The following is a 24,813-nucleotide window of genomic DNA, read 5'->3' on the forward strand; positions in this document are numbered from 1 at the left end:
AACATATTTTCGCCATATACGGTGATAATGTTGTGCTGTAACGTCTTTCCTAGCCTTTATCAGCGTAGGAATCACTTCATCTGGAATGCCCTTTTCCGTTAGGATCCGGCGTTCAACCGCCATGCCGTCAAACGCAGCCGCGGTAAGTCTTGGAACAGACAGGGCCCCTGCTGTAACAGGTCCTGTCTGAGAGGCAGAGGCCATGGGTCCTCTGAGATCATTTCTTGTAGTTCTGGGTACCAAGTTCTTCTTGGCCAATCCGGAACGATGAGTATAGTTCTTACTCCTCTCTTTCTTACAATCCTCAGTACCTTGGGTATGAGAGGAAGAGGAGGGAACACATAAACCGACTGGTACACCCACGGTGTCACTAGTGCGTCCACAGCTATCGCCTGAGGGTCTCTTGACCTGGCGCAATATTTTTTTAGCTTTTTGTTGAGACGGGACGCCATCATGTCTACCTGTGGCCGTTCCCAACGATTTACAATCAGCGTGAAGACTTCTGGATGAAGTCCCCACTCTCCCGGGTGGAGGTCGTGCCTGCTGAGGAAGTCTGCTTCCCAGTTGTCCACTCCCGGAATGAACACTGCTGACAGTGCTAGCACGTGATTCTCCGCCCATCGAAGAATCCTTGTGGCTTCTGCCATCGCCATCCTGCTTCTTGTGCCGCCCTGTCGGTTTACATGGGCGACCGCCGTGATGTTGTCTGACTGAATCAGCACCGGTTGGTTTTGAAGCAGGGGTTCTGCTTGACTCAGGGCGTTGTAAATGGCCCTTAGTTCCAGAATATTTTTGTGAAGGGAAGTCTCCTGACTTGACCACTGTCCTTGGAAGTTCCTTCCCTGAGTGACTGCCCCCCAACCTCGGAGGCTTGCATCCGTGGTCACCAGGACCCAATCCTGTATGCCGAATCTGCGGCCCTCGAGAAGATGAGCACTCTGCAGCCACCACAGCAGAGACACCCTGGCCCTCAGGGACAGGGTGATCAGCCGATGCATCTGAAGATGCGATCCGGACCACTTGTCTAACAGATCCCACTGAAAGATCCTTGCATGGAACCTGCCGAAGGGAATTGCTTCGTAAGAAGCTACCATCTTTCCCAGGACTCGCGTGCAGTGATGCACCGACACCTGTTTTGGTTTCAGGAGGTCCCTGACCAGAGATGACAATTCCTGGGCCTTCTCCACCAGGAGAAACACCTTCTTCTGTTCTGTGTCCAGAATCATGCCCAAGAACAGCAGACGCGTCGCAGGAATCAGCTACGACTTTGGGATATTCAGAATCCAGCCGTGCTGTTGCAGCACTTCCCGAGATAGTGCTACGTTGACTAACAACTGCTCCTTGGACCTCGCCTTTATAAGGAGATCGTCCAAGTACGGGATAATTATAACTCCCTTCTTCCGAAGGAGTATCATCGTTTCGGCCATTACCTTGGTAAATACCCTCGGTGCCGTGGACAGACCAAACGGCAACGTCTGGAATTGGTAATGACAGTCCTGTACCACAAACCTGAGGTACTCCCGGTGAGGTGGGTAAATGGGGACATGCAGATAAGCGTCCTTGATGTCCAGCGACACCATAAAATCCCCCTCTTCCAGGCTTGCAATAACCGCCCTGAGCGATTCTATTTTGAACTTGAACTTCCTTACATAAGTGTTCAAGGATTTTAAATTTAGAATGGGTCTCACCGAACCGTCTGGTTTCGGTACCACAAACATTGTGGAATAGTAACCCCGTCCCTGTTGAAGGAGGGGAACCTTGATTATCACCTGCTGAAGGTACAGCTTGTGAATAGCCGCCAGCACTACCTCCCTTTCCCTGGGAGCCGCTGGCAAGGCTGATTTGAGGTAACGGCGAGGGGGAGTCGCCTCGAACTCCAGCATGTATCCCTGAGATACCACTTGTAGAACCCAGAGATCCACCTGTGAGCGAACCCACTGGTCGCTGAAGTTCCGGAGACGCGCCCCCACCGCACCTGGCTCCACCTGTGGAGCCCCAGCGTCATGCGGTGGACTTAGTGGAAGCAGGGGAGGATTTTTGTTCCTGGGAACTGGCTGTCTGGTGCAGCTTTTTTCCTCTACCCCTGCCTCTGGGCAGAAAGGATGCGCCTCTGACCCGCTTGCCTTTCTGAGGCCGAAAGGACTGTACTTAATAATACGGTGCTTTCTTAGGCTGTGAGGGAACCTGAGGTAAAAAAGTCGACTTCCCAGCTGTTGCTGTGGATACGAGGTCCGAGAGACCGTCCCCAAACAATTCCTCACCCTTATAAGGCAAAACCTCCATGTGCCTTTTAGAATCAGCATCACCTGTCCACTGCCGAGTCCATAATACTCTCCTGGCAGAAATGGACATTGCATTTATTCTAGATGCCAGCCGGCAAATGTCCCTCTGTGCATCCCTCATATACAAGACGACGTCCTTTATATGCTCTATGGTTAGCAAAATAGCATCCCTGTCGAGGGTATCAATGTTGTCTGACAGGGTATCAGACCATGCTGCTGCAGCACTACACATCCATGCTGAAGCAATAGCAGGTCTCAGTATAGTACCTGAGTGTGTATATACAGACTTCAGGATAGCCTCCTGCTTTCTATCTGCAGGCTCCATTACGGCGGCCGTATCCTGAGACGGCAGTGCCACCCTTTTAGATAATCGTGTGAGCGCCTTGTCCACCCTAGGGGATGTCTCCCAGCGTAACCTATCCGGGTAACCTCTTAGAAATCACTAGTTTCTTATCAGGGGAACACCACGCTTCTTCACACAATTCATTTAATTCATCAGATGGGGGAAAAGTCACTGGCTGCTTTTTCTCCCCAAACATAATACCCTTTTTAGTGGTAACCGGGTTAATGTCAGAAATGTGCAACACATTTTTCATTGCCGTAATCATGCATCGGATGGCCGTTGTGGACTGTACATTTGTCTCATCCTCGTCTACACTGGAGTCAGACTCCGTGTCGACATCTGTGTCTGCCATCTGAGCTAGCGGGCGTTTTTGAGCCCCTGATGGCCTCTGAGACGCCTGGGCAGGCGCGGGCTGAGATGCCGGCTGTCCCAAGGCTGTTACGTCATCAAACCTTTTATGTAAAGAGTTGACACTGTCGGTTAATACCTTCCACATATCCATCCACTCCGGTGTCGGCCCCGTAGGGGGCGACATCACACTTATCGGCTCCTGCTCCGCCTCCACGTAGCCCTCCTCATCAAACATGTCGACACAGCCGTACCGACACACCACACACACACAGGGAATGCTCTGACTGAGGACAGGACCCCACAAAGTCCTTTGGGGAGACAGAGAGAGAGTATGCCAGCACACACCACAGCGCTATATAACACAGGGATTTTCACTATACTGAGTGATTTTTCCCAATAGCTGCTTATTAACACCAATTTGCGCCTAAATTTATGTGCCCCCCCTCTCTTTTTTACCCTTGTTGTACTGGATACTGCAGGGGAGAGCCTGGGGAGCGTCCTTCCAGCGGAGCTGTGAAGAGAAAATGGCGCTGGCTGTGCTGAGGAAGATAGCCCCGCCCCCTCAGCGGCAGGCTTCTCCCGCTTCTTATAATGTTAATGGAGGGAGTTTTTGCACATATACAGTGTTATACACTGTATTATGTGCTATTTGTGCCAAAAAGGTAAACTAATTGCTGCCCAGGGCGCCCCCCCCAGCGCCCTGCACCCAACAGTGACCGGAGTGTGTGGTGTGCTATGGGAGCAATGGCGCACAGCTGCAGTGCTGTGCGCTACCTTAATGAAGACAGGAGTCTTCAGCCGCCGTTTTTCATCTTTATCTTCCGTCTTCTGGCTCTGCAAGGGAGACGGCGGCGCGGCTGCGGAAACGGACGATCGAGGTCGGGCCCTGTGTTCGATCCCTCTGGAGCTAATGGTGTCCAGTAGCCTAAGAAGCACAAGCCAGCTGCAAGCAGGTAGGTTTGCTTCTCTCTCCCCTCAGTCCCTCGTAGCAGTGAGTCTGTTGCCAGCAGATCTCACTGAAAATAAAAAACCTAACAAATACTTTCTTTTCTAGGAAGCCCCTAGGGTGCATCCAGCTCTGGCCGGGCACAGATACTAACTGAGGTCTGGAGGAGGGGCATAGAGGGAGGAGCCAGTGCACACCAGATATAGTACCTAATCTTTCTTTTAAGAGTGCCCAGTCTCCGGCGGAGCCCGTCTATTCCCCATGGTCCTTACGGAGTTCCCAGCATCCACAGAGAAATATATATATCTGGCCTGATTCAGAATGGGACACTATGCAACTATTCACGCAATCGGCCAATGCTATCTCGTCTGTGCGTGGGTCTGAATCCCACAGTGCATGCGGTGGCCCCAATTTGTTTATGCAGAGTTGCAGAACACATTTAGATGGACGATAGCAGAACTGTAAGGATGTCCCTGGACAGTGACAGGGTTGTAGCAGGGGGTGGCTAAAGACACATGGAGATATAATCCCTCATTCAGACGTGGTTGGAGTTACATAGAAGCAGCAGCGGTAGGTCTCATATGGTAATGCAGCGTCACACCTCCTGCTGCATTACTGATCTCAACTGCATCCTAGAACACAGTATCGGACCATCGCCCACACCATCGGCCAGCTGCATGACGCATGGGGTCAGGAAGACGCCAGGAAATCACCGTCCTCTGATGGACATCCTGCCCCTTCCCTCCCTCGCAATGACGGAGACATGCCTCTCCACCCACAAACGGCATCTGACTGTCGGCTGATGCCGTCCTCCGTCGCAGACCCAAAATGCACATGTGCAGTACGGGTCCGGTGCATATGCTTTCGGTACTTTGTGTCTTATAGGACTGCCGCAGGTGTGTAACTGAAAACAGCTGCAGACATTGACACAGCTGCTCACATGGGGACCATGCTCAGATGAAGAAACTGCACAGACGCGACTCCAGCAAAAGGCATCCAAGTGGGAATCACACCCATAATCTCCTAGGATAGTGAGGTGACAAAGTACAGGGGATCTCAGTATAAATATTTGCTGCAAGATACAAGGCAATGATAGCAGGATGCAGGGATTAGTATTACCCAGCAATGATATGTGGAAGCAGTATCACCTCTGCTGTCACCCGTGTGCTTGTGCATTGGACGTGTGATGAGAGAGTGAACACTGATTCTGCAGTGTGAAATAGTTACAGTGCCCTGGAGCTAAGGCGAGGGTCCTGGTGTGAGGCTGCACAGTGCTGAGCTCACTTGCCACAAATACAATGAGAAAGCATTTGCTAAGGAAGGTGAAAGGTATACCTGGTAAGCAGCTGGAAAGTCTCCTGTGTGATAGTGAAGGGTGGAGGTCCCATATTGCACAGCGGGGACCTCAACAAGAAGTAGATGCGGGTTTTGCTCACAAGTCCTGTCAGGTTGTTGTACATTACTGGATGAGATTACATACTAGCGTCAGCCAATCATAGCACGGTGATGTAAGACTGATCCAGGCAATTGATGTGGTTGTCATCTATGAGGTCAGGAAAGATTGCTTTCCCTATGGAATTTACATTGACAATTCCCTCATTAAGGGGATTTGCCTTCCTCTAGGCTGACACAGAAGTGAATGAAGGGTGATCTACAGTTTATAAAACGTACTAACACTGCAATAATGTCTGAGATCACTTACTTTTCCTACGTGCATCAGGCTTTTTTACCTATTGATAAGAAATTTTAACAAAGACAAGGGATGCAATCTTGCAGTAAAGTCGATAATAAGAATTTACTTACCGATAATTCTATTTCTCGTAGTCCGTAGTGGATGCTGGGAACTCCGTAAGGACCATGGGGAATAGCGGCTCTGCAGGAGACTGGGCACAAAAGTAAAGCTTTAGGACTACCTGGTGTGCACTGGCTCCTCCCCCTATGACCCTCCTCCAAGCCTCAGTTAGGATACTGTGCCCGGACGAGCGTACACAATAAGGAAGGATTTTGAATCCCGGGTAAGACTCATACCAGCCACACCAATCACACCGTACAACCTGTGATCTGAACCCAGTTAACAGCATGATAACAGAGGAGCCTCTGAAAAGATGGCTCACAACAATAATAACCCGATTTTTGTAACAATAACTATGTACAAGTATTGCAGACAATCCGCACTTGGGATGGGCGCCCAGCATCCACTACGGACTACGAGAAATAGAATTATCGGTAAGTAAATTCTTATTTTCTCTGACGTCCTAGTGGATGCTGGGAACTCCGTAAGGACCATGGGGATTATACCAAAGCTCCCAAACGGGCGGGAGAGTGCGGATGACTCTGCAGCACCGAATGAGAGAACTCCAGGTCCTCCTCAGCCAGGGTATCAAATTTGTAGAATTTAGCAAACGTGTTTGCCCCTGACCAAGTAGCTGCTCGGCAAAGTTGTAAAGCCGAGACCCCTCGGGCAGCCGCCCAAGATGAGCCCACCTTCCTTGTGGAATGGGCTTTTACAGATTTTGGCTGTGGCAGGCCTGCCACAGAATGTGCAAGCTGAATTGTACTACAAATCCAACGAGCAATAGTCTGCTTAGAAGCAGGAGCACCCAGCTTGTTGGGTGCATACAGGATAAACAGCGAGTCAGATTTTCTGACTCCAGCCGTCCTGGAAACATATATTTTCAGGGCCCTGACTACGTCCAGCAACTTGGAGTCCTCCAAGTCCCTAGTAGCCGCAGGTACCACAATAGGCTGGTTCAAGTGAAACGCTGAAACCACCTTAGGGAGAAATTGAGGACGAGTCCTCAATTCTGCCCTGTCCGTATGAAAAATTAGGTAAGGGCTTTTATAGGATAAAGCCGCCAATTCTGAGACACGCCTGGCTGAAGCCAGGGCCAACAGCATTACCACTTTCCATGTGAGATATTTTAAGTCCACAGTGGTGAGTGGTTCAAACCAATGTGATTTTAGGAACCCCAAAACTACATTGAGATCCCAAGCTGCCACTGGAGGCACAAAAGGAGGCTGTATATGCAGTACCCCCTTGACAAACGTCTGAACTTCAGGAACTGAAGCCAGTTCTTTCTGGAAGAAAATCGACAGGGCCGAAATTTGAACCTTAATGGACCCTAATTTTAGGCCCATAGACAGTCCTGTTTGCAGGAAATGCAGGAAACGACCCAGTTGAAATTCCTCTGTAGGGGCCTTCCTGGCCTCGCACCACGCAACATATTTACGCCAAATACGGTGATAATGCTGTACGGTTACATCCTTCCTGGCTTTGATCAGGGTAGGGATGACTTCATCCGGAATGCCTTTTTCCTTCAGGATCCGGCGTTCAACCGCCATGCCGTCAAACGCAGCCGCGGTAAGTCTTGGAACAGACAGGGTCCCTGCTGGAGCAGGTCCCTTCTTAGAGGTAGAGGCCATGGGTCCTCTGTGAGCATCTCTTGAAGTTCCGGGTACCAAGTCCTTCTTGGCCAATCCGGAGCCACGAGTATAGTCCTTACTCCTCTCCTTCTTATGATTCTCAGTACCTTGGGTATGAGAGGCAGAAGAGGGAACACATACACTGACTGGTACACCCACGGTGTTACCAGAGCGTCCACAGCTATTGCCTGAGGGTCCCTTGACCTGGCGCAATACCTGTCTAGTTTTTTGTTGAGGCGGGACGCCATCATGTCCACCTTTGGTTTTTCCCAACGGTTCACTCTCGGAATGAACACTGCTGACAGTGCTATCACATGATTTTCCGCCCAGCTAAGAATCCTTGCAACTTCTGCCATTGCCCTCCTGCTTCTTGTGCCGCCCTGTCTGTTTACGTGGGCGACTGCCGTGATGTTGTCTGACTGGATCAGCACCGGCTGACCTTGAAGCAGAGGTCTTGCTAGGCTTAGAGCATTGTAGATGGCCCTTAGCTCCAGGATATTTATGTGAAGTGATGTCTCCAGGCTAGACCACAAGCCCTGGAAATTTCTTCCCTGTGTGACTGCTCCCCAGCCTCTCAGGCTGGCATCCGTGGTCACCAGGACCCAGTCCTGAATGCCGAATCTGCGGCCCTCTAGAAGATGAGCACTCTGCAACCACCACAGGAGAGACACCCTTGTCCTTGGTGACAAGATTATCCGCTGATGCATCTGAAGATGCTACCCGGACCATTTGTCTAGCAGATCCCACTGGAAGGTTCTTGCGTGGAATCTGCCGAATGGGATTGCTTCGTAAGAAGCCACCATCTTTCCCAGGACCCTTGTGCATTGATGCACTGAGACTTGGCCTGGTTTTAGGAGATTTCTGACTAGTTCGGATAACTCCCTGGCTTTCTCCTCCGGGAGAAACACCTTTTTCTGGACTGTGTCCAGGATCATCCCTAGGAATAGAAGTCGTGTCGTCGTGATCAGCTGCGATTTTGGAATATTGAGAATCCAACCGTGCTGGCGCAGCACTATCTGAGATAGTGCTACTCCGACTTCCAACTGTTCCCTGGATCTTGCCCTTATCAGGAGATCGTCCAAGTAAGGGATAACTAAAACTCCCTTCCTTCGAAGGAGTATCATCATTTCGGCCATTACCTTGGTAAAGACCCGGGGTGCCGTGGACAATCCAAACGGCAGCGTCTGAAACTGATAGTGACAGTTCTGTACCACAAACCTGAGGTACCCTTGGTGAGAAGGGTAAATTGGGACATGTAGGTAAGTATCTTTGATGTCCAGAGACACCATATAGTCCCCTTCTTCCAGGTTTGCAATCACTGCTCTGAGTGACTCCATCTTGAATTTGAACCTTTGTATGTAAGTGTTCAAGGATTTTAGGTTTAAAATTGGTCTCACCGAGCCGTCCGGCTTCGGTACCACAAATAGTGTGGAATAGTACCCCTTTCCCTGTTGTAGGAGGGGTACCTTGATTATCACCTGCTGGGAATATAGCTTGTGAATGGCTTCCAATACTGCCTCCCTGTCTGAGGGAGACGTCGGTAAAGCAGACTTTAGAAAACGGCGAGGGGGAGACGTCTCGAATTCCAATTTGTACCCCTGAGATACCACCTGAAGGATCCAGGGGTCCACTTGCGAGTGGGCCCACTGCGCACTGAACTTCTTGAGACGGGCCCCCACCGTGCCTGAGTCCGCTTGTAAAGCCCCAGCGTCATGCTGAGGACTTTGCGGAGGCGGGAGAGGGCTTTTGCTCCTGGGAACTGGCTGTTTGTTGCAGCCTTTTTCCTCTCCCTCTGCCACGGGGCAGAAATGAGGCGCCTTTTGCCCGCTTGCCCTTATGGGGCCGAAAGGACTGCGCCTGATAATACGGCGTCTTCTTAGGTTGAGAAGCTACCTGGGGTAAAAATGTGGATTTTCCAGCAGTTGCCGTGGCTACCAGGTCTGATAGACCTACCCCAAATAACTCCTCCCCCTTATAAGGCAATACTTCCATGTGCCTTTTAGAATCCGCATCACCTGACCACTGCCGCGTCCATAAACCTCTTCTTGCAGAAATGGACAGCGCGCTAACTCTTGATGCCAGTCGGCAAATATCCCTCTGTGCATCACGCATATATAGAAATGCATCCTTCAAATGTTCTATAGTCAGTAATATACTGTCCCCATCTAGGGTATCAATATTTTCAGTCAGGGAATCCGACCACGCCAGGCCCGCACTGCACATCCAGGCTGAGGCGATTGCTGGTCGCAGTATAACACCCGTGTGAGTGTATATACATTTTAGGATATTCTCCAGCTTTCTATCGGCAGGTTCCTTTAGGGCGGCCGTATCAGGAGAGGGTAGTGCTACCTGTTTAGACAAGCGTGTGAGCGCTTTATCCACCCTAGGGGGTGTTTCCCAACGTGCCCTATCCATTATCAGTTTTTTATCGGGGGAAACCCACGCCTCATCACACACTTCATTTAATTCCTCGGATACAGGAAAAACTACAGGCAGTTTTTTCTCACCAAACATAATACCCTTTTTAGTGGTACTTGTATTATCAGAGATATGCAATACATTTTTCATTGCTTCAATCATGTAACGTGTGGCCCTAGTGGAAGTCACGTTTGTCTCCTCATCATCGACACTGGAGTCAGTATCCGTGTCTGTGTCTGCCATTTGAGGTAACGGGCGTTTTAAAGCCCCTGATGGCGTTTGAGACCCCTGGACAGGCACAAGCTGAGTAGCCGGCTGTCTCATGTCGTCAACTGTCTGTCGTAAAGAGCTGACACTGTCACGCAATTCCTTCCATAAGCTCATCCACTCAGGTGTCGACTCCCTAGGGGGTGACAACTCTATAATAGGCAATTGCTCCGCCTCCATCTAATTTTCCTCCTCAAACATGTCGACACAATCGTACCGACACACCGCACACACACAGGGAATGCTCTAATAGAGGACAGGACCCCACTAGCCCTTTGGGGAGACAGAGGGAGAGTATGCAGCACACACCAGAGCGCTATATATAGACAGGAATACCACTATAAAATGTGCTTTTCCCTTTATAGCTGCTGTTAGTATTAAAACTGCGCCAAATTAGTGCCCCCCTCTCTTTTTTACCCTTTTCTGTAGTGCAGGACTGCAGGGGAGAGTCAGGGAGACGTCCTTCCAGCGGAGCTGTGATGGAAAATGGCGCCCGTGTGCTGAGGAGATAGGCTCCGCCCCCTTCTCGGCGGCCTTTTCTCTTGCTTTTTGGTGAGTTCTGGCAGGGGTTAAAATACATCCATATAGCCCTGGGGGTTATATGTGGTGTATTTATGCCAGCCAAGGTGTTTACATTGCTGCTCAGGGCGCCCCCCCCTAGCGCCCTGCACCCTCAGTGACCGAAGTGTGAAGTGTGCCTGAGTAACAATGGCGCACAGCTGCAGTGCTGTGCGCTACCTTGTTGAAGACTGATGTCTTCTGCCGACGATTTTTCCGGACCTCTTCTTGCTTCTGGCTCTGTAAGGGGGCCGGCGGCGCGGCTCTGGGACCGAGCTCCGAGGCTGGGCCTGTGTTCGGTCCCTCTGGAGCTAATGGTGTCCAGTAGCCTAAGAAGCCCAAGCTGGCTGCAAGCAGGCAGGTTCGCTTCTTCTCCCCTTAGTCCCTCGATGCAGTGAGCCTGTTGCCAGCAGGTCTCACTGAAAATAAAAAACCTAAAACTAAACTTTCACTAAGAAGCTCAGGAGAGCCCCTAGTGTGCACCCTTCTCGGCCGGGCACAAAAATCTAACTGAGGCTTGGAGGAGGGTCATAGGGGGAGGAGCCAGTGCACACCAGGTAGTCCTAAAGCTTTACTTTTGTGCCCAGTCTCCTGCGGAGCCGCTATTCCCCATGGTCCTTACGGAGTTCCCAGCATCCACTAGGACGTCAGAGAAAACATGGCTGCCTGTAATACTCGTACATATCTAAAGAATCAGAACATTTACACTCACATATTTGTAATTAGTTTGTATTTCATACTTCATGGACCTTTAAACTCACAATCCCAAATAGATGTACTGCGATAGTATGTGATTAAAATTGTGCCAGATCCAGCTATGTGTGTCAGACACAGACACAGTCACGCCGGCAGGAATGTCATAACTTACTCTGTGCCTTCAAAGGCTTCACTCTCATGTGCCCGACTGTCCTCATTAGCCGCTGCCAGGTACCCACGTGCCTCCAGGTTACGGAGAATCAGGCTGTGCACACCAATCGCCACCGGTAACTGAAGAATTTCCTCAAACAGCCGCAGTGACCCGAGACTTATCTGTAGAAAGATAAAAAATCCCCTGTATCAATCACACATCACATCAATACCTAGAACCAGAGAATAAGTGAGACACAATACTTGCACAGAAAATCTATATGCAAAGCCATGTTTCATGGCATAAAGGTACAGACTAGTGATATAAGTAGTACTGAAATCCAAGGTACCCAGAAATAGGTAACTTTGTGATTTTGGGCAAATTTTGCAACAACTATAATAAGGAGTGACAACAAATCCTCTTATCTCAGAACCTTTCCCTGCACTTTAGGTCTTTTTGCAATTGATTCATCTGCTGTGCATTAGGCCCTCATGCATAAGGCAGTATGGGACCCCTGCACATGTGGCAGTGAGACAGGTGGTTGTGTTACCTCATCAGACAGGTGGTTACACCTCTGGATGAGCCGAGACCGGAGCTGCGGGCTTCCGTCACTCTTCTTCTCTGGACCTCTATCCTCTCCGAGCAGGAAAGCGAGGAGCTGATACAGAAGCTGGGTTGAGTGCAGGCGCTGGAGCAGCGCAGTGAGCAGAGCCGTGCTGCGCAGGATACGTAGTTCTGATCTGGAGAGAGACCACACAGGGCTCAGTCTGTGCTACTGAGTTGTACTGATAATTCCACAGAGGCATCTCCAACTACAGCAGTCTCGCATCCACTCCAACATATAACTCCAGAACTGACTGCTCACACTAAAGACTCGGCAGGCTGTATTATCCAGTCACCTCCATAACCATCCTTCCAGCCTCTGCATCCATGGATACTCACACCTCCAGCAGCTCATCCTGTAGAGTCCGCCGCAGGTAGCCCTCCATGATGGAATCTGCTATTGACACTGCGACCATCTATAACAGGAAGATGAGAGAGGGTTAGGTAGACAAGGCAATCAGCACCAGCAATGTGTGTTTGTGGGATGGGGTGAGTCCACGGTACGAGGGTCACACCTGATGGGACTCCTGTAGCAGGCAGTCACAGTACTCCGCCCAGCAGAGGAACCGCCGCACAGCCGACACTTCAGGAGGCATGGCATCTAAGTCCTCACTGCTTACCTCCACCCTGCAGACCAAAGTGACAGTCACACTTGGGACACGTATATATAACTGTGGAGGTGGGAATGCATTTCCCCTGCAAGGAACATCTACAGTGCTGTGACTCTGACCTCCAGTCTGTGCCCGCCTGGGCTGTGATGTCGCATGGATGAGTGCTTAGGGGAATGCCATCGTGCAGCTCACACAGCCGTTCCGTCACTTGCTGGCTTAGGTCACTCTGTGCAATGAGGCGTGCGGAGGTCTCCTCCCGAGCAGTACGCAGAACCCCGAGGAGTGCCTCTCGGGCATGTACTGCCAACCGGCCTTTCTGTGACTGAGAGGAGTATGACAGGTTACACAGTACAGTCCTCCCTCCATATCCTCCCCAGCGGCATCTCTTATACTCCCTTTCTGTGACTGACAGGAGTATGACAGGTTACACAGTACAGTCCTCCCTCCATATCCTCCCCAGCTGCATCTCTTATACTCCCTTTCTGTGACTGAGAGGAGTATGACAGGTTACACAGTACAGTCCTCCCTCCATATCCTCCCCAGCGGCATCTCTTATACTCCCTTTCTGTGACTGACAGGAGTATGACAGGTTACACAGTACAGTCCTCCCTCCATATCCTCCCCAGCGGCATCTCTTATACTCCCTTTCTGTGACTGACAGGAGTATGACAGGTTACACAGTACAGTCCTCCCTCCATATCCTCCCCAGCGGCATCTCTTATACTCCCTTTCTGTGACTGACAGGAGTATGACAGGTTACACAGTACAGTCCTCCCTCCATATCCTCCCCAGCGGCATCTCTTATACTCCCTTTCTGTGACTGACAGGAGTATGACAGGTTACACAGTACAGTCCTCCCTCCATATCTTCCCTAGCGGCATCTCTTATACTCCCTTTCTATGACTGACAGGAGTATGACAGGTTACACAGTACAGTCCTCCCTCCATATCCTCCCCAGCGGCATCTCTTATACTCCCTTTCTGTGACTGAGAGGAGTATGACAGGTTACACAGTACAGTCCTCCCTCCATATCCTCCCCAGCGGCATCTCTTATACTCCCTTTCTGTGACTGACAGGAGTATGACAGGTTACACAGTACAGTCCTCCCTCCATATCCTCCCTAGCGGCATCTCTTATACTTCCTTTCTGTGACTGACAGGAGTATGACAGGTTACACAGTACAGTCCTCCCTCCATATCCTCCCCAGCGGCATCTCTTATACTCCCTTTCTGTGACTGACAGGAGTATGACAGGTTACACAGTACAGTCCTCCCTCCATATCCTCCCCAGCGGCATCTCTTATACTCCCTTTCTGTGACTGAGAGGAGTATGACAGGTTACACAGGCAGTCCTCCCTCCATATCCTCCCCAGCGGCATCTCTTATACTCCCTTTCTGTGACTGAGAGGAGTATGACAGGTTACACAGGCAGTCCTCCCTCCATATCCTCCCCAGCGGCATCTCTTATACTCCCTTTCTGTGACTGACAGGAGTATGACAGGTTACACAGTACAGTCCTCCCTCCATATCCTCCCCAGCGGCATCTCTTATACTCCCTTTCTGTGACTGACAGGAGTATGACAGGTTACACAGTACAGTCCTCCCTCCATATCCTCCCCAGCGGCATCTCTTATACTCCCTTTCTGTGACTGAGAGGAGTATGACAGGTTACACAGTACAGTCCTCCCTCCATATCTTCCCCAGCGGCATCTCTTATACTCCCTTTCTGTGACTGACAAGAGTATGACAGGTTACACAGTACAGTCCTTCCTCCATATCCTCCCCAGCGGCATCTCTTATACTCCCTTTCTGTGACTGACAGGAGTATGACAGGTTACACAGTACAGTCCTTCCTCCATATCCTCCCCAGCGGCATCTCTTATACTCCCTTTCTGTGACTGAGAGGAGTATGACAGGTTACACAGTACAGTCCTCCCTCCATATCCTCCCCAGCGGCATCTCTTATACTCCCTTTCTGTGACTGACAGGAGTATGACAGGTTACACAGTACAGTCCTTCCTCCATATCCTCCCCAGCGGCATCTCTTATACTCCCTTTCTGTGACTGAGAGGAGTATGACAGGTTACACAGTACAGTCCTCCCTCCATATCCTCCCCAGCGGCATCTCTTATACCTCCACCTGTCCTCCACCTGCTCACACTCTCTGTCTGTTCCAGTCTTCAGCTTCCCTTTTATCGAACGGCCATTACACAATGCACCATCTCTATGTCTACATAGAGTGAAATCTGGATTTCTGGCCAAGTATCAATAACTCAAACGCTTCCTGAAGGCTTGCAACTAATACGTTCTTTTCAAGCTGGCTAAAAGAGCTATAAAACCTTTAGAAGTAATTGCTGTTTGGTTGCACACATTCTTTTATCTTTATAAAGTCATCCTCGTTGTTTGTTAGTCCATCAATGACGTTAAATTTATCATCTTATTACAAACAATAATCATAGGAATACTTGTAAATTATTAGCAAGAATATTTAGATCATTAAAATGGCTAGACAAGGCCGTTTAGTCCAACCTGGCTGGAAATAAATGGGCCTGTGGAGCTTCATCGACCACTAAAGAACAATTGAGATAATTCCACTATATTCCAAAAATGCAGCCAAGCAGTCACCACTATACGTACGTGGTCATTTGCAGACTGCACTGAATGGGGATCACTGGAACCCAGCCAAACAGCCTGAAGTATCAGGTCTTCCTAGTCTTAACACAGGCCCCGTCCACTGACTAGACAGGAAGGCTGTGAAAGAGCGGACATCTCTGTGCTATGTGTGCTAGGAGCACTAGTAAAGTGATAAATGAGAGATATGTTTGTCTCAGGTTTCTGGCCTACTGTATGTATTTTAAACCCCCAGGAAATGTCTATTTCTGCGAAACAAACTTGATTAGAGTTTGTGCTTTTAGTAAAAGCCGGATAATGGGTCCTGGGGTATGGGTGTGAGAGAGAAGAGCTCCATCCATAAAGCGCATTTAGGCCTGAGAGCAGACTAATTGGTGCCTGCACCTGTAAGTGGCTGATATAAGCTGTGTCAGGGCTTGGCTAAGGGTCTTACTATCTGGGGAAACGTGTTATATGAGACATTGTGATTTAGTGACTGTACTGTAAGTACTGTGCATATGCCTGTGTTTGTAGTAGGCCATTAGGTCCTACCACTCTCAGAGAGGGAATCTATTATGTTTAGTTAGTGCCCAGACGGGCTAGGATTTATTTTTAGGTTTTGTTTTTGTACTGCATAATACAACTAGCCAAAGCTAGACTGCACGAAAACTCTGGACTGGTGTGCTGTTTTCCTGGCTGCTGTGTGTTTGGAGGTGCCCACCAACTCCAGGAGAGGGCACCCCTATCCTTATAGCCTCACGTATGGTTGGACCTCAGTTTTCAGGGGGCAGTCAGCGGCTGTCATACGCTATAAGCCTACCTCCTGATCCTAAGAAATTGGCAGGGCAGATCAATGAGGGGAAGTCAGACATCTGGGCACTGGTGCGGAGCATGATGGAGGAACCTCAGAATGACAACTGTCCAATAACACTGCTTGCTATATAGTAAATATTAGATAATACTGGCAGTATGGAATTTGTTCTGATTAATCAGTTTATCTATACATTCTATCCCATATGCCTCAAATCTAACTCTAGTTACCTGACACAGGCATAGTCTCAATAAAGCTTTGAATAAGGTCTGTTTAGGTTTACGGTTGGAGGATTCCGCAGCTTCTTCATCCTCCGCCTTAGCGCACAGAGCCTCCTTCACGTTCTCACTCTGTAACAAGAGCACAGAGTAGCATACAGTCACTGAGCGGCAGCCACGTACCTAGCCACGTGCCATGAGTTTCATTATAACAAAGCAATGCCATGCATATAATTTTCAACAGAAGTTACAGCTACATTGAGGGACTGGACAGAAATTAGCTAAACCGACCAAACTATACATGGGTGAATTGTATATAGAGCAGATGGTTCTGTACCTCTAGAACATGGCAAAGAAGTGAGGGGTCTGTCTCCAGCTTACTGCAGATAGACGTTAGAAACTGCAATTCTTCCTTATTTGCGGTGACCCCAACAGTGTCTCCTCCCAGTGCGATCAGCTTCTGCAAACAGATCAGCAAACAATGGCGTGATGGGTTCAGTATGATATACCGATGGACGGGATGCCGGCGGTCAGTATACTGACAGCGGCATCCCGTCCATCATAATCCAGACAGCCCTGCCATTTAGTTCCCTACCCTAACCCTCCCTTGTGGGTGCCTAACCCTCCCTTTTCCGCTGCCAAAACCTAACCCTCCCTTCCCCGCTGTCAAAACCTAACCCTCCCCACTAGGTGCCTAACCCTAACCTTCCCTTCCCCGCTGCCTAAACCTAACCCTCCCCACTAGGTGCCTATCCCTCCCTTCCCCGCTGCCTAAACCTAACCCTCCCCACTAGGTGCCTAACCCTAACCCTCCCTTGCCCACTGCCTAAACCTAACCCTCCCCACTAGGTGCCTAACCCTAACCCTCCCCACTAGGTGCCTAACCCTAATACTCCCTTGCCCGCTGCCTAAACCTAACCCTCCCCACTAGGTGCCTAACCCTAACCCTCCCCACTAGGTGCCTAACCCTAACCCTCCCTTCCCTGCTGCCAAAACCTAACCTTCCCCACTAGGTACCTAACCTCACCTTCTATGTGCCTAACCCTAACCCCCCTCCCTGGTCCCTAACCCTAATATTCCTGTGCCTGCACTCTAAGCCTAAACACCCCCCTCCCCCGCGCGGCAGGATGGCTGCTGTCGGTAGTTTGACTCCAGCATCCCGTTTGGCGTCTGTATATTGACGCTGGGATTGTGTCCTCCCTCGGGATCCCTGCGTCGGTATATCAACCGCCGGGATTCCGTTCGTCGATCCCGTTCCCGGTGTGAGACCACGAATTGCTGTTACATAGAACACTGCATAAAGTGGTACATAATATACAACTACACAAGTGAGGAAAATAATGTGCTCTCACTGCACTTTACTCATCCAATCGTGTACTTTAATGTAGAGAGTAACATAGGAGACGCGGGACCGTGTACTGCCAGCAACGTGGGTGACGACAACAGAATAAATCGCAGCAAGCAGACACGTACAAGAAGAGTGAAGTCCATGGAAATGGTCTCTTCTTAATAGTTCCTAGTACTAGTACATGGGATGCACAGTCCTATAGAAATTATCTGTACCGTCTACCATCAACCGTGCGGCTTTGTGGGTTCCTCCTCTTCCCTGGTCTAAATAACATTTCTGCACCCAAAGCCCCCATAATGACTTCATACCGTGCCCTGGGCCCTAATCACTCCAAATCCCACTATACCACTGTAATGTGACGCTGTCTCTATCAGTTTGTACTTACGCTACGTGTTGTTTGTTCTATCCACTATGTACGGTCCCATCGAACCCGAATAAATAATGAAATATGATAATAATTGTATTTACAGTATTGTTTTTTTCAGAGGAGATAAGAGGATAATAGATGCAATCTTAGTAGCATCTTTACAAGAGATGACATAACTACCGCGGCATAATTATCATTATACATTCCAAAATATAACACAAAAAACATGAGTCTGTAATACTCACTTGTACAGGTCTGTGGACGTTGATATAGTGCAGCAGGGGGCGCTTCACCTTGGACAGAAGACGACTGTAGAATAAGAGGACCTGTTGCCTCATCCCAGGGGGGTACTGTGGAAGGGGAGTGGGGGAGAGAGAGGGGGTAGAGAGAGACGGAGAGAGGGAAAGAGGAACAGAGAGAAAGTGAGTGAGTGAGTGAGTGTGTGAGAGCGATATTCAAATCGTTGAGCTATTTCCAAAGTAGCACTAATAAAGGTATACAATAATGTAAGTAGTATCACTATAAACAACAGGCTCTGGCTACACTGCTTAATAGGTTTGGAGTTTGTATATTCTCCCCATGCTTATGTGGGTTTCCTCCGGGTACTCCGGTTTCCTCCCACAATCCGAAAATATACTGGTAGGTTAACTGGCTCCCAAGAAAAAATGAACCCTGGTGTGTAAGTGTGCGCGTTTAGGGCAGACTAGATGGTCCAAGTGGTTCTTATCCGCCGTCAAATTCTATGTTTCTATGTAAATATATTTTCTATCAGACCATTGCTGGAACCTTACACTAAGGCGCTGATGCAGGGTTACACATGAAGGTCGTAACTTCTCCCGCTGTGCGCACACAGAACTAAATGCCCATATGCAGAACTGTGCGCATCTTTGCGAGTAGTCGGCTTTGCTTTATACCTGTCATCATCAGCGCACACTGGTACCAGCCTTATCATTAGTACAAAAGATACACCTGAGAACAGGCCTGCTCCCTGACAGCGCTGCATAGGGGACGGTATACATGAGACGACCCCGCTGCCGACCAGTTACGCCACAAGTGAGATGCAACTGAAATGTGTAGGACTTTGCGCAGCCATACTTGCATGTGCTTGGTACCGGCGCAGGGAAACACTCCCATGGTATGCTCTACAACTAGCTGTACACTCAGCTCTGCAGCTACCCCTAAATGTTCAGCACCTATACAATATGAAATTGTTTCATCACTTCCATAATATAACATCGCTCCTTTCCTATCTGTCACGGTATGCAGTTAAATTACTGGGTGTCGGCATCCTGGCGGTCAGGATACCGACGCCGGAATCCCGACAGCCGACCAATATGCCACACATATGCTGTTAATGATTATACCATGGGTACCCCTAAGACCATGTTCTATAGTGAATACCTCTGCTTTAGCCAAGGTGCAGAGCGTCTCTAGTATCTTGTGCTGTAATAGATACTCCATGCAGGGTCCCGTGTTGTCAGCAGGTCCTCCATTATCTCCACCCCCTGCATCCGCTCTGCTCCCCAGCTCCCTCTCCTCAAACACCAGGATGTCCAGTAGCTGACGCAGCCGCCATGGGATGTCTGTGTTGCGGGCTGGGCAGGACTCATCTGTGGGGAGAGACAGTCTGACATGTCCTGTAGAACCTCACTAATCTAGGTCACTTCTCCTGGGATAATGTGTGGTTCTAACGGCAGCTGTGCTGACAGGCAAATACAATCTGAGCAATGCATGCGACTTCTCAGGCAGCAATGCAGGAGCAGTTTTCAGTGGCCTGTATTACTGCCTTTATAAATAGATGAGAAATGTCTTTATAAGAGCTAAAAGGCTTGCAAGCTATACAAAGAGCTATAACAATGGGCCTGATACAGAGGTGGGCACTAAGCAGTAACCGCTGCGACTTTTGTTGCAGCCGCTACTGTGAAATTATGCCAATTCTGCGTCTGATGGGCTGTCTATTGGGACACCCACCAGCTGCAGCTCTAATCCGCTGTGGTGCGCCCCATCGAGCGGACATTGGCCGCAGTATTGGACTTGCTCAGAATGTCCGCTGGTATTTGGCTGCTGTTATCAGTGGAACCGCATCTTCCAATGCAGTCACTGACACCGGCACGCCCCTGACATACTGGCCGTCTTGAGCCGCCCCCCCATTACCTCCCAGGAACGCCTATCAGTTCCAATCAGTGTCTGAATGTGTTACCCACTGGGACGCATATGCTTTGGGTCTCAAGTATAATAACGTGCGCTTGTGGCTTTACTCGCATCCTCCTCTCAATCCGGCCCAATATGTAGTAAAAATTATATAAATAAGCAAACATAAAACCTTTATGATATAAATCTTATCCTTAGTATGATATTCAAGGGCACATGGCAACATATTTATATATTAGTACTAAGGGAGATACTTATCTACATCTATAAACACGATTATGTAATATCAGCCAATTCCCGGGTGGGATCCGGCATTGGCGATGTGAAAGGGGTATAGATGGGAGACGCAGATCTTAAAATCACAAGTGTTGTAACACCATAAAACTGAATGATAGACCGTGGGTTATAAGAGGCAATCTGTTTTCTGCATTACATGTATTCCTTCCCCTGTTCCGCACTCCATTAGCAGTACCTCCTCTATTTTTACAGTTAAGGCCAGTACTCACTGGCCGATGGCAGAGAGATGTGTGCTGAGCGAACCGCTCAGCACACATCTCTCCCGGCGCTCAGCACAGCGCGATCTGTGCTGAGCGTGCGGGGGGAGACGGGGGGGCCGCTCACTTCACCCAGCGGGTGAAGTGAGCGACCCGCTAGATTGGCCTGCATGCAGGCCAATCTAGCAGCAGCGATAGCGATGCGCGGGGCTGCGCATCGCTATCGCTGAGGGGGCTACACACAGAGCGATCGTGCTTAAAATCTAAGCAATCTAGTCAGATTGCTTAGATTTTAAGCAGCGATCGCTCCGTGAGTACCCCCCTTAAAGGGCTCGTTCCCATCTAGCCACTAATCTGAGCTTTTCAAACGTCAGTAAATGCATGAAAAGTGCACTAACACTGGGGAAATAAGGGCAGCGGTGCCATTCCCACTACTGCAATTTAACATTTTACCAGCAGGGTTAACATTTTACAAGGTGACACAGCCTACTTCCCATGCATCTTTGCTTGCTGTCAGTGCAATAGGTTCTACTGGAAATGGTGCAACACATGGAAATCAAATGGTAATAGCGTTTCACCTGTATCACTGAAACATGTCCAAAGTGCATGCTAGTGTGCTCCTATTTTCCCAGCACACGTGTGTAAAGTGATCAGAGAAGCTTGGAAGATAATGGGGAGATCCATTTGCATTATCCTCGTGTTCCTGCTACGAATTGTTACGATGCTATATAAACAAGGAGTGGTAGGTTGCCAGATCACATGACCAGCAGCATGCGCGGTTACTTACCGGTGGTCTCTAGGTAGTACTGGGTCACACCTCTCCAGTGCTGTACAAATGACTGCAGCAAGTCCTGGTTCGGCTCCCGCTTGGAGGGTAAACACAGAAATAAAGTGTCAGGGAGTAGCTCTATGCCACACATCTGCACACAACCCCTGTCACTCTTATATGACACGTATAATGGACCTGACTGAGTCCGACGCAAGCTCTAATCGGATGTATCTCCCTATTTTCCATAGACTGCACATGCATTGAAAACAGCCAACATGGTTTGTGCATCCGCAGTGGCATGGAGCCCTGTAAAAGGCGGGTCTTGAGTGGACGTAGTCATCTGGCGTTTCGGGGTGGTGGAACAGTTTTATCTCACGGGAGTGTTGTGGGCTATATCTCGACTTCCATACTTGTTTGAGGTCTGAGAATGGATATGGGCGCCTGCTTCAGACAGATCTTTTGCACCAAGCATGAGGTGGGTGCAAGTGCGTATACTAATGCTGTAGGCTGGGGCTGTGTACAGGACAACAGTGGGCATACGCATGAAGCCGTAAAGCAGCGGTGGACAACCTGTGGCTCTTGAGCCTCATGTGGCTCTTTCTTTATTCAAATGTGGCTCCCGACACTCGAAGTCACGTGACCACAACAGATCCGGAAACTGCTGCACTCCAGCCAGACAGGCAGCAGCAGCACTACGGAGACTGAGAACTGAGAGAGCCAGATACTAGAGGTGAGACACCCACTGGCAAACAGAGGACACGTAAGGGGCTGCTGCAATGGCACGAGGTGTATTTTCGGGGGGGCTGTAGTGACACAGGAGAGTGCTGGCAGGAGTGACTCATGGGCGCGCTGGCTGTAGTGACATACTGTAGGAGTGTGCTAGCAGGAGTGACACGAGGTAGCTGGCTGAAGTGACACAGTAGGGTATGTGGAAGTGGCTTTTTAAATGTATTTTATGTTGGATCAGGCTTTAAAAATGTATTTTATGTGGATTTTTAAAATGTATTTTACACCAGAGGCATGGCCTAGCAGGCACAAGGCCACACCCCATTTTTGCATGTGCGCCTGTGGCTTGATGTCGGCTCTTTGACGTGCCTAACAAGATTTTTTGGCTCTTTGTTTCTGACTGGTTGGCCACCCCTGCCGTAAAGGATACTCGCATAGACAGGCGGGTACCCAGTTTGACATAACGTAGTAACTCCGGCAGCTGCGGATATCTGCATATGTCACCATTTTGCCTACGAATCAGGCCCAACGTATTTACTGAGAAGACACTATGAAACCAACCAGAAAATACCTTTACCACTAATTACCTGCGTCCAGGTCATTGACAGACCAAATGTGACAGCCCTGCTGGGCAAGTATATAATACCCCTTTCAGGTCTCCAATGCAGGATCACACCCGGGAATTGGAAACGGGTCCTTCCCGGGTGGGATCCGGCACTAGAGCCTGTGCGCTGGCTTTCCGACCCAAAAATATGCTGGGTTGGTTGCCATAGTGGCGGGGGGCGGAGCCGGCAGCGGGGGTGGAGACAGCGCTAGGAGATGAGCTCATCATGTAGTAAACGGGTCCCAGGTCGCATCGAATTGGGAATCTGTTTACGCTGCCACCGACCCGGTATTCAACCTGGGACTAACCCTTCTTATTACCTGTGTTGAATTACCGGGTCAGGCGATCCGGGAATTCTCATGGGGCCCTTTCACATCGAAGACTGACCCGTGTCAATCCAGCAATATGCCGTGTCGATACCGGGTTATTTTTGTGATGTGAAAGGGGTATAAGGGACCAAAGTATATACACAAGTGGCGGGTTTATGTGCTGTGCTCACCTCACCTACATCTTGTATTGGGGGAGATGTACTAAGCCTTGGAGAGAGATAAAGTGGACTGAAATAAAGTACCAGCCAATCATCTCCTAACTGCCATGTTACAGGCTGTGTTTGAAAAAAGACAATTAGGAGCTGATAGGTTGTTACTTTATCTCTCTCCACTCTATATCACTCTCCAAAGCTTAATACATCTGCCCCACTATTATACCGTCTGTGTAGCTGGTAGCAGGCTCAGGACAGGCAATAATAATACAGCTGCTTTGGGACGGGTCACTGTGGAATAATGCAGCACAAATACATATATATATATTTATCCAATGTAGCCGGGGTCCCTCTGGACTGGACATGACATCAGCAGTCCTTCTATGAGTGCCGACGTCATGCATTACAGCACGGGGATGATGTCACGAGAAGGGGTGACGTCCTGTATGGCAGCACCGGAGAGGTGGCGCAGTGCTGCACACCAGGGAGCCGGGGCTATGGGCATACAGCGCTGTGTGTGTGATTATTAGGCGCTGGCAGGCTGCAGTGATAAGAACGCGTCGTATGCGGCGCTATGTAAGTTAGGTGACCAGTAGCGCTCGCTCCCCGGCCGTCACACTCACCGACTCCACGGCCTGCTGCAGGAAAGCTCCCAGGCGGTTCCACATGGTGTCAGCACCGGGGCCTGACCGCAGCTAGGCCTCAGTGACACCGGGGACTCATAGTTTTCATTCTGTCGGCCAGGCCTGGCCCGATCACCGGTGTTTCCTGGATGCTCACCCGTCCCGCCCTCTGCCGCTCCGCCCCTGGCCCGTGGCTGACCCGCCCGGCTGCTGCCATGGCGCCCGCGTCCCGGGAGTCACACTGTATATCATGGCAGAAAAAGTATCTATCTATCTATCTATCTATCTATCTATCTATCTATCTATCTATCTAAATCATGCCTTTGTTTTAATGTTAACATTGTGTCACAGAATGATTCAGATGTTGCTTACTGTGCTTTGCCATATTTCTGAATCTATCTATACATGTATTGTACATGTGAACCAATTTGGGTCCTATAACCTATTTTTAGATCCCCAGATGACCATATATGCAATCCTTTTCACTGAAAATCTCCTACCTTGCATCCTACCTACAATAATAATGTTTTACATTCAAAAGGATGAGCACCATGACCAGTGGTGCAAGTGTGACGGAATGGGGTGGTATGAAGTACTGTTACTGTACCGTTGGATCAGCTGTCCACCTCCATTTTCTGCGCCGCCAAGCAAGTTACTGTCCTCAGAAGCATGACGCCTCCCAGTTTCTAATCTTTCGAAGCCAGGGCAGCCGGGAACGCAAGGCTGACGTCATGACGTCACATACCGCGCCCTGGCGTGAAGAGGAGCATGTTGCGCAGTTTATTTCTCTAACGTCCTAAGTGGATGCTGGGGACTCCGTAAGGACCATGGGGAATAGCGGCTCCGCAGGAGACTGGGCACATCTAAAGAAAGCTTTAGGACTATCTGGTGTGCACTGGCTCCTCCCCCTATGACCCTCCTCCAAGCCTCTGTTAGATCTCTGTGCCCGAACGAGAAGGGTGC

The 24,813-nt window shown here is 49.6% G+C and overlaps 1 protein-coding gene across 2 annotated transcripts in view; it reads right to left on the bottom strand.

Annotated features, from left to right (window-relative positions):
* FHIP2B (FHF complex subunit HOOK interacting protein 2B) overlaps window positions 1-24,061 on the bottom strand; it is a 56,153-nt gene extending 32,092 nt beyond the window's left edge. For both annotated transcript variants that reach the window (XM_063931820.1, XM_063931819.1), the window contains exons 1-11: window positions 23,851-24,061; window positions 21,435-21,513; window positions 19,404-19,612; window positions 18,248-18,352; window positions 16,625-16,747; window positions 16,300-16,419; window positions 12,769-12,971; window positions 12,554-12,665; window positions 12,378-12,454; window positions 11,986-12,175; window positions 11,457-11,617 (exon numbers count right to left, since the gene is read on the bottom strand). In XM_063931820.1, the coding sequence (XP_063787890.1) occupies window positions 11,457-11,617; window positions 11,986-12,175; window positions 12,378-12,454; window positions 12,554-12,665; window positions 12,769-12,971; window positions 16,300-16,419; window positions 16,625-16,747; window positions 18,248-18,352; window positions 19,404-19,612; window positions 21,435-21,513; window positions 23,851-23,895 (1,424 nt within the window). In that variant the 5' untranslated portion in view covers window positions 23,896-24,061. The remainder of the gene's footprint in view (window positions 1-11,456; window positions 11,618-11,985; window positions 12,176-12,377; window positions 12,455-12,553; window positions 12,666-12,768; window positions 12,972-16,299; window positions 16,420-16,624; window positions 16,748-18,247; window positions 18,353-19,403; window positions 19,613-21,434; window positions 21,514-23,850) is intronic.
* Between the last annotated feature and the right edge of the window lie 752 nt (window positions 24,062-24,813).

This window comes from Pseudophryne corroboree, chromosome 6 (assembly GCF_028390025.1).
Source record: "Pseudophryne corroboree isolate aPseCor3 chromosome 6, aPseCor3.hap2, whole genome shotgun sequence".
Taxonomy (NCBI): domain Eukaryota; kingdom Metazoa; phylum Chordata; class Amphibia; order Anura; family Myobatrachidae; genus Pseudophryne; species Pseudophryne corroboree.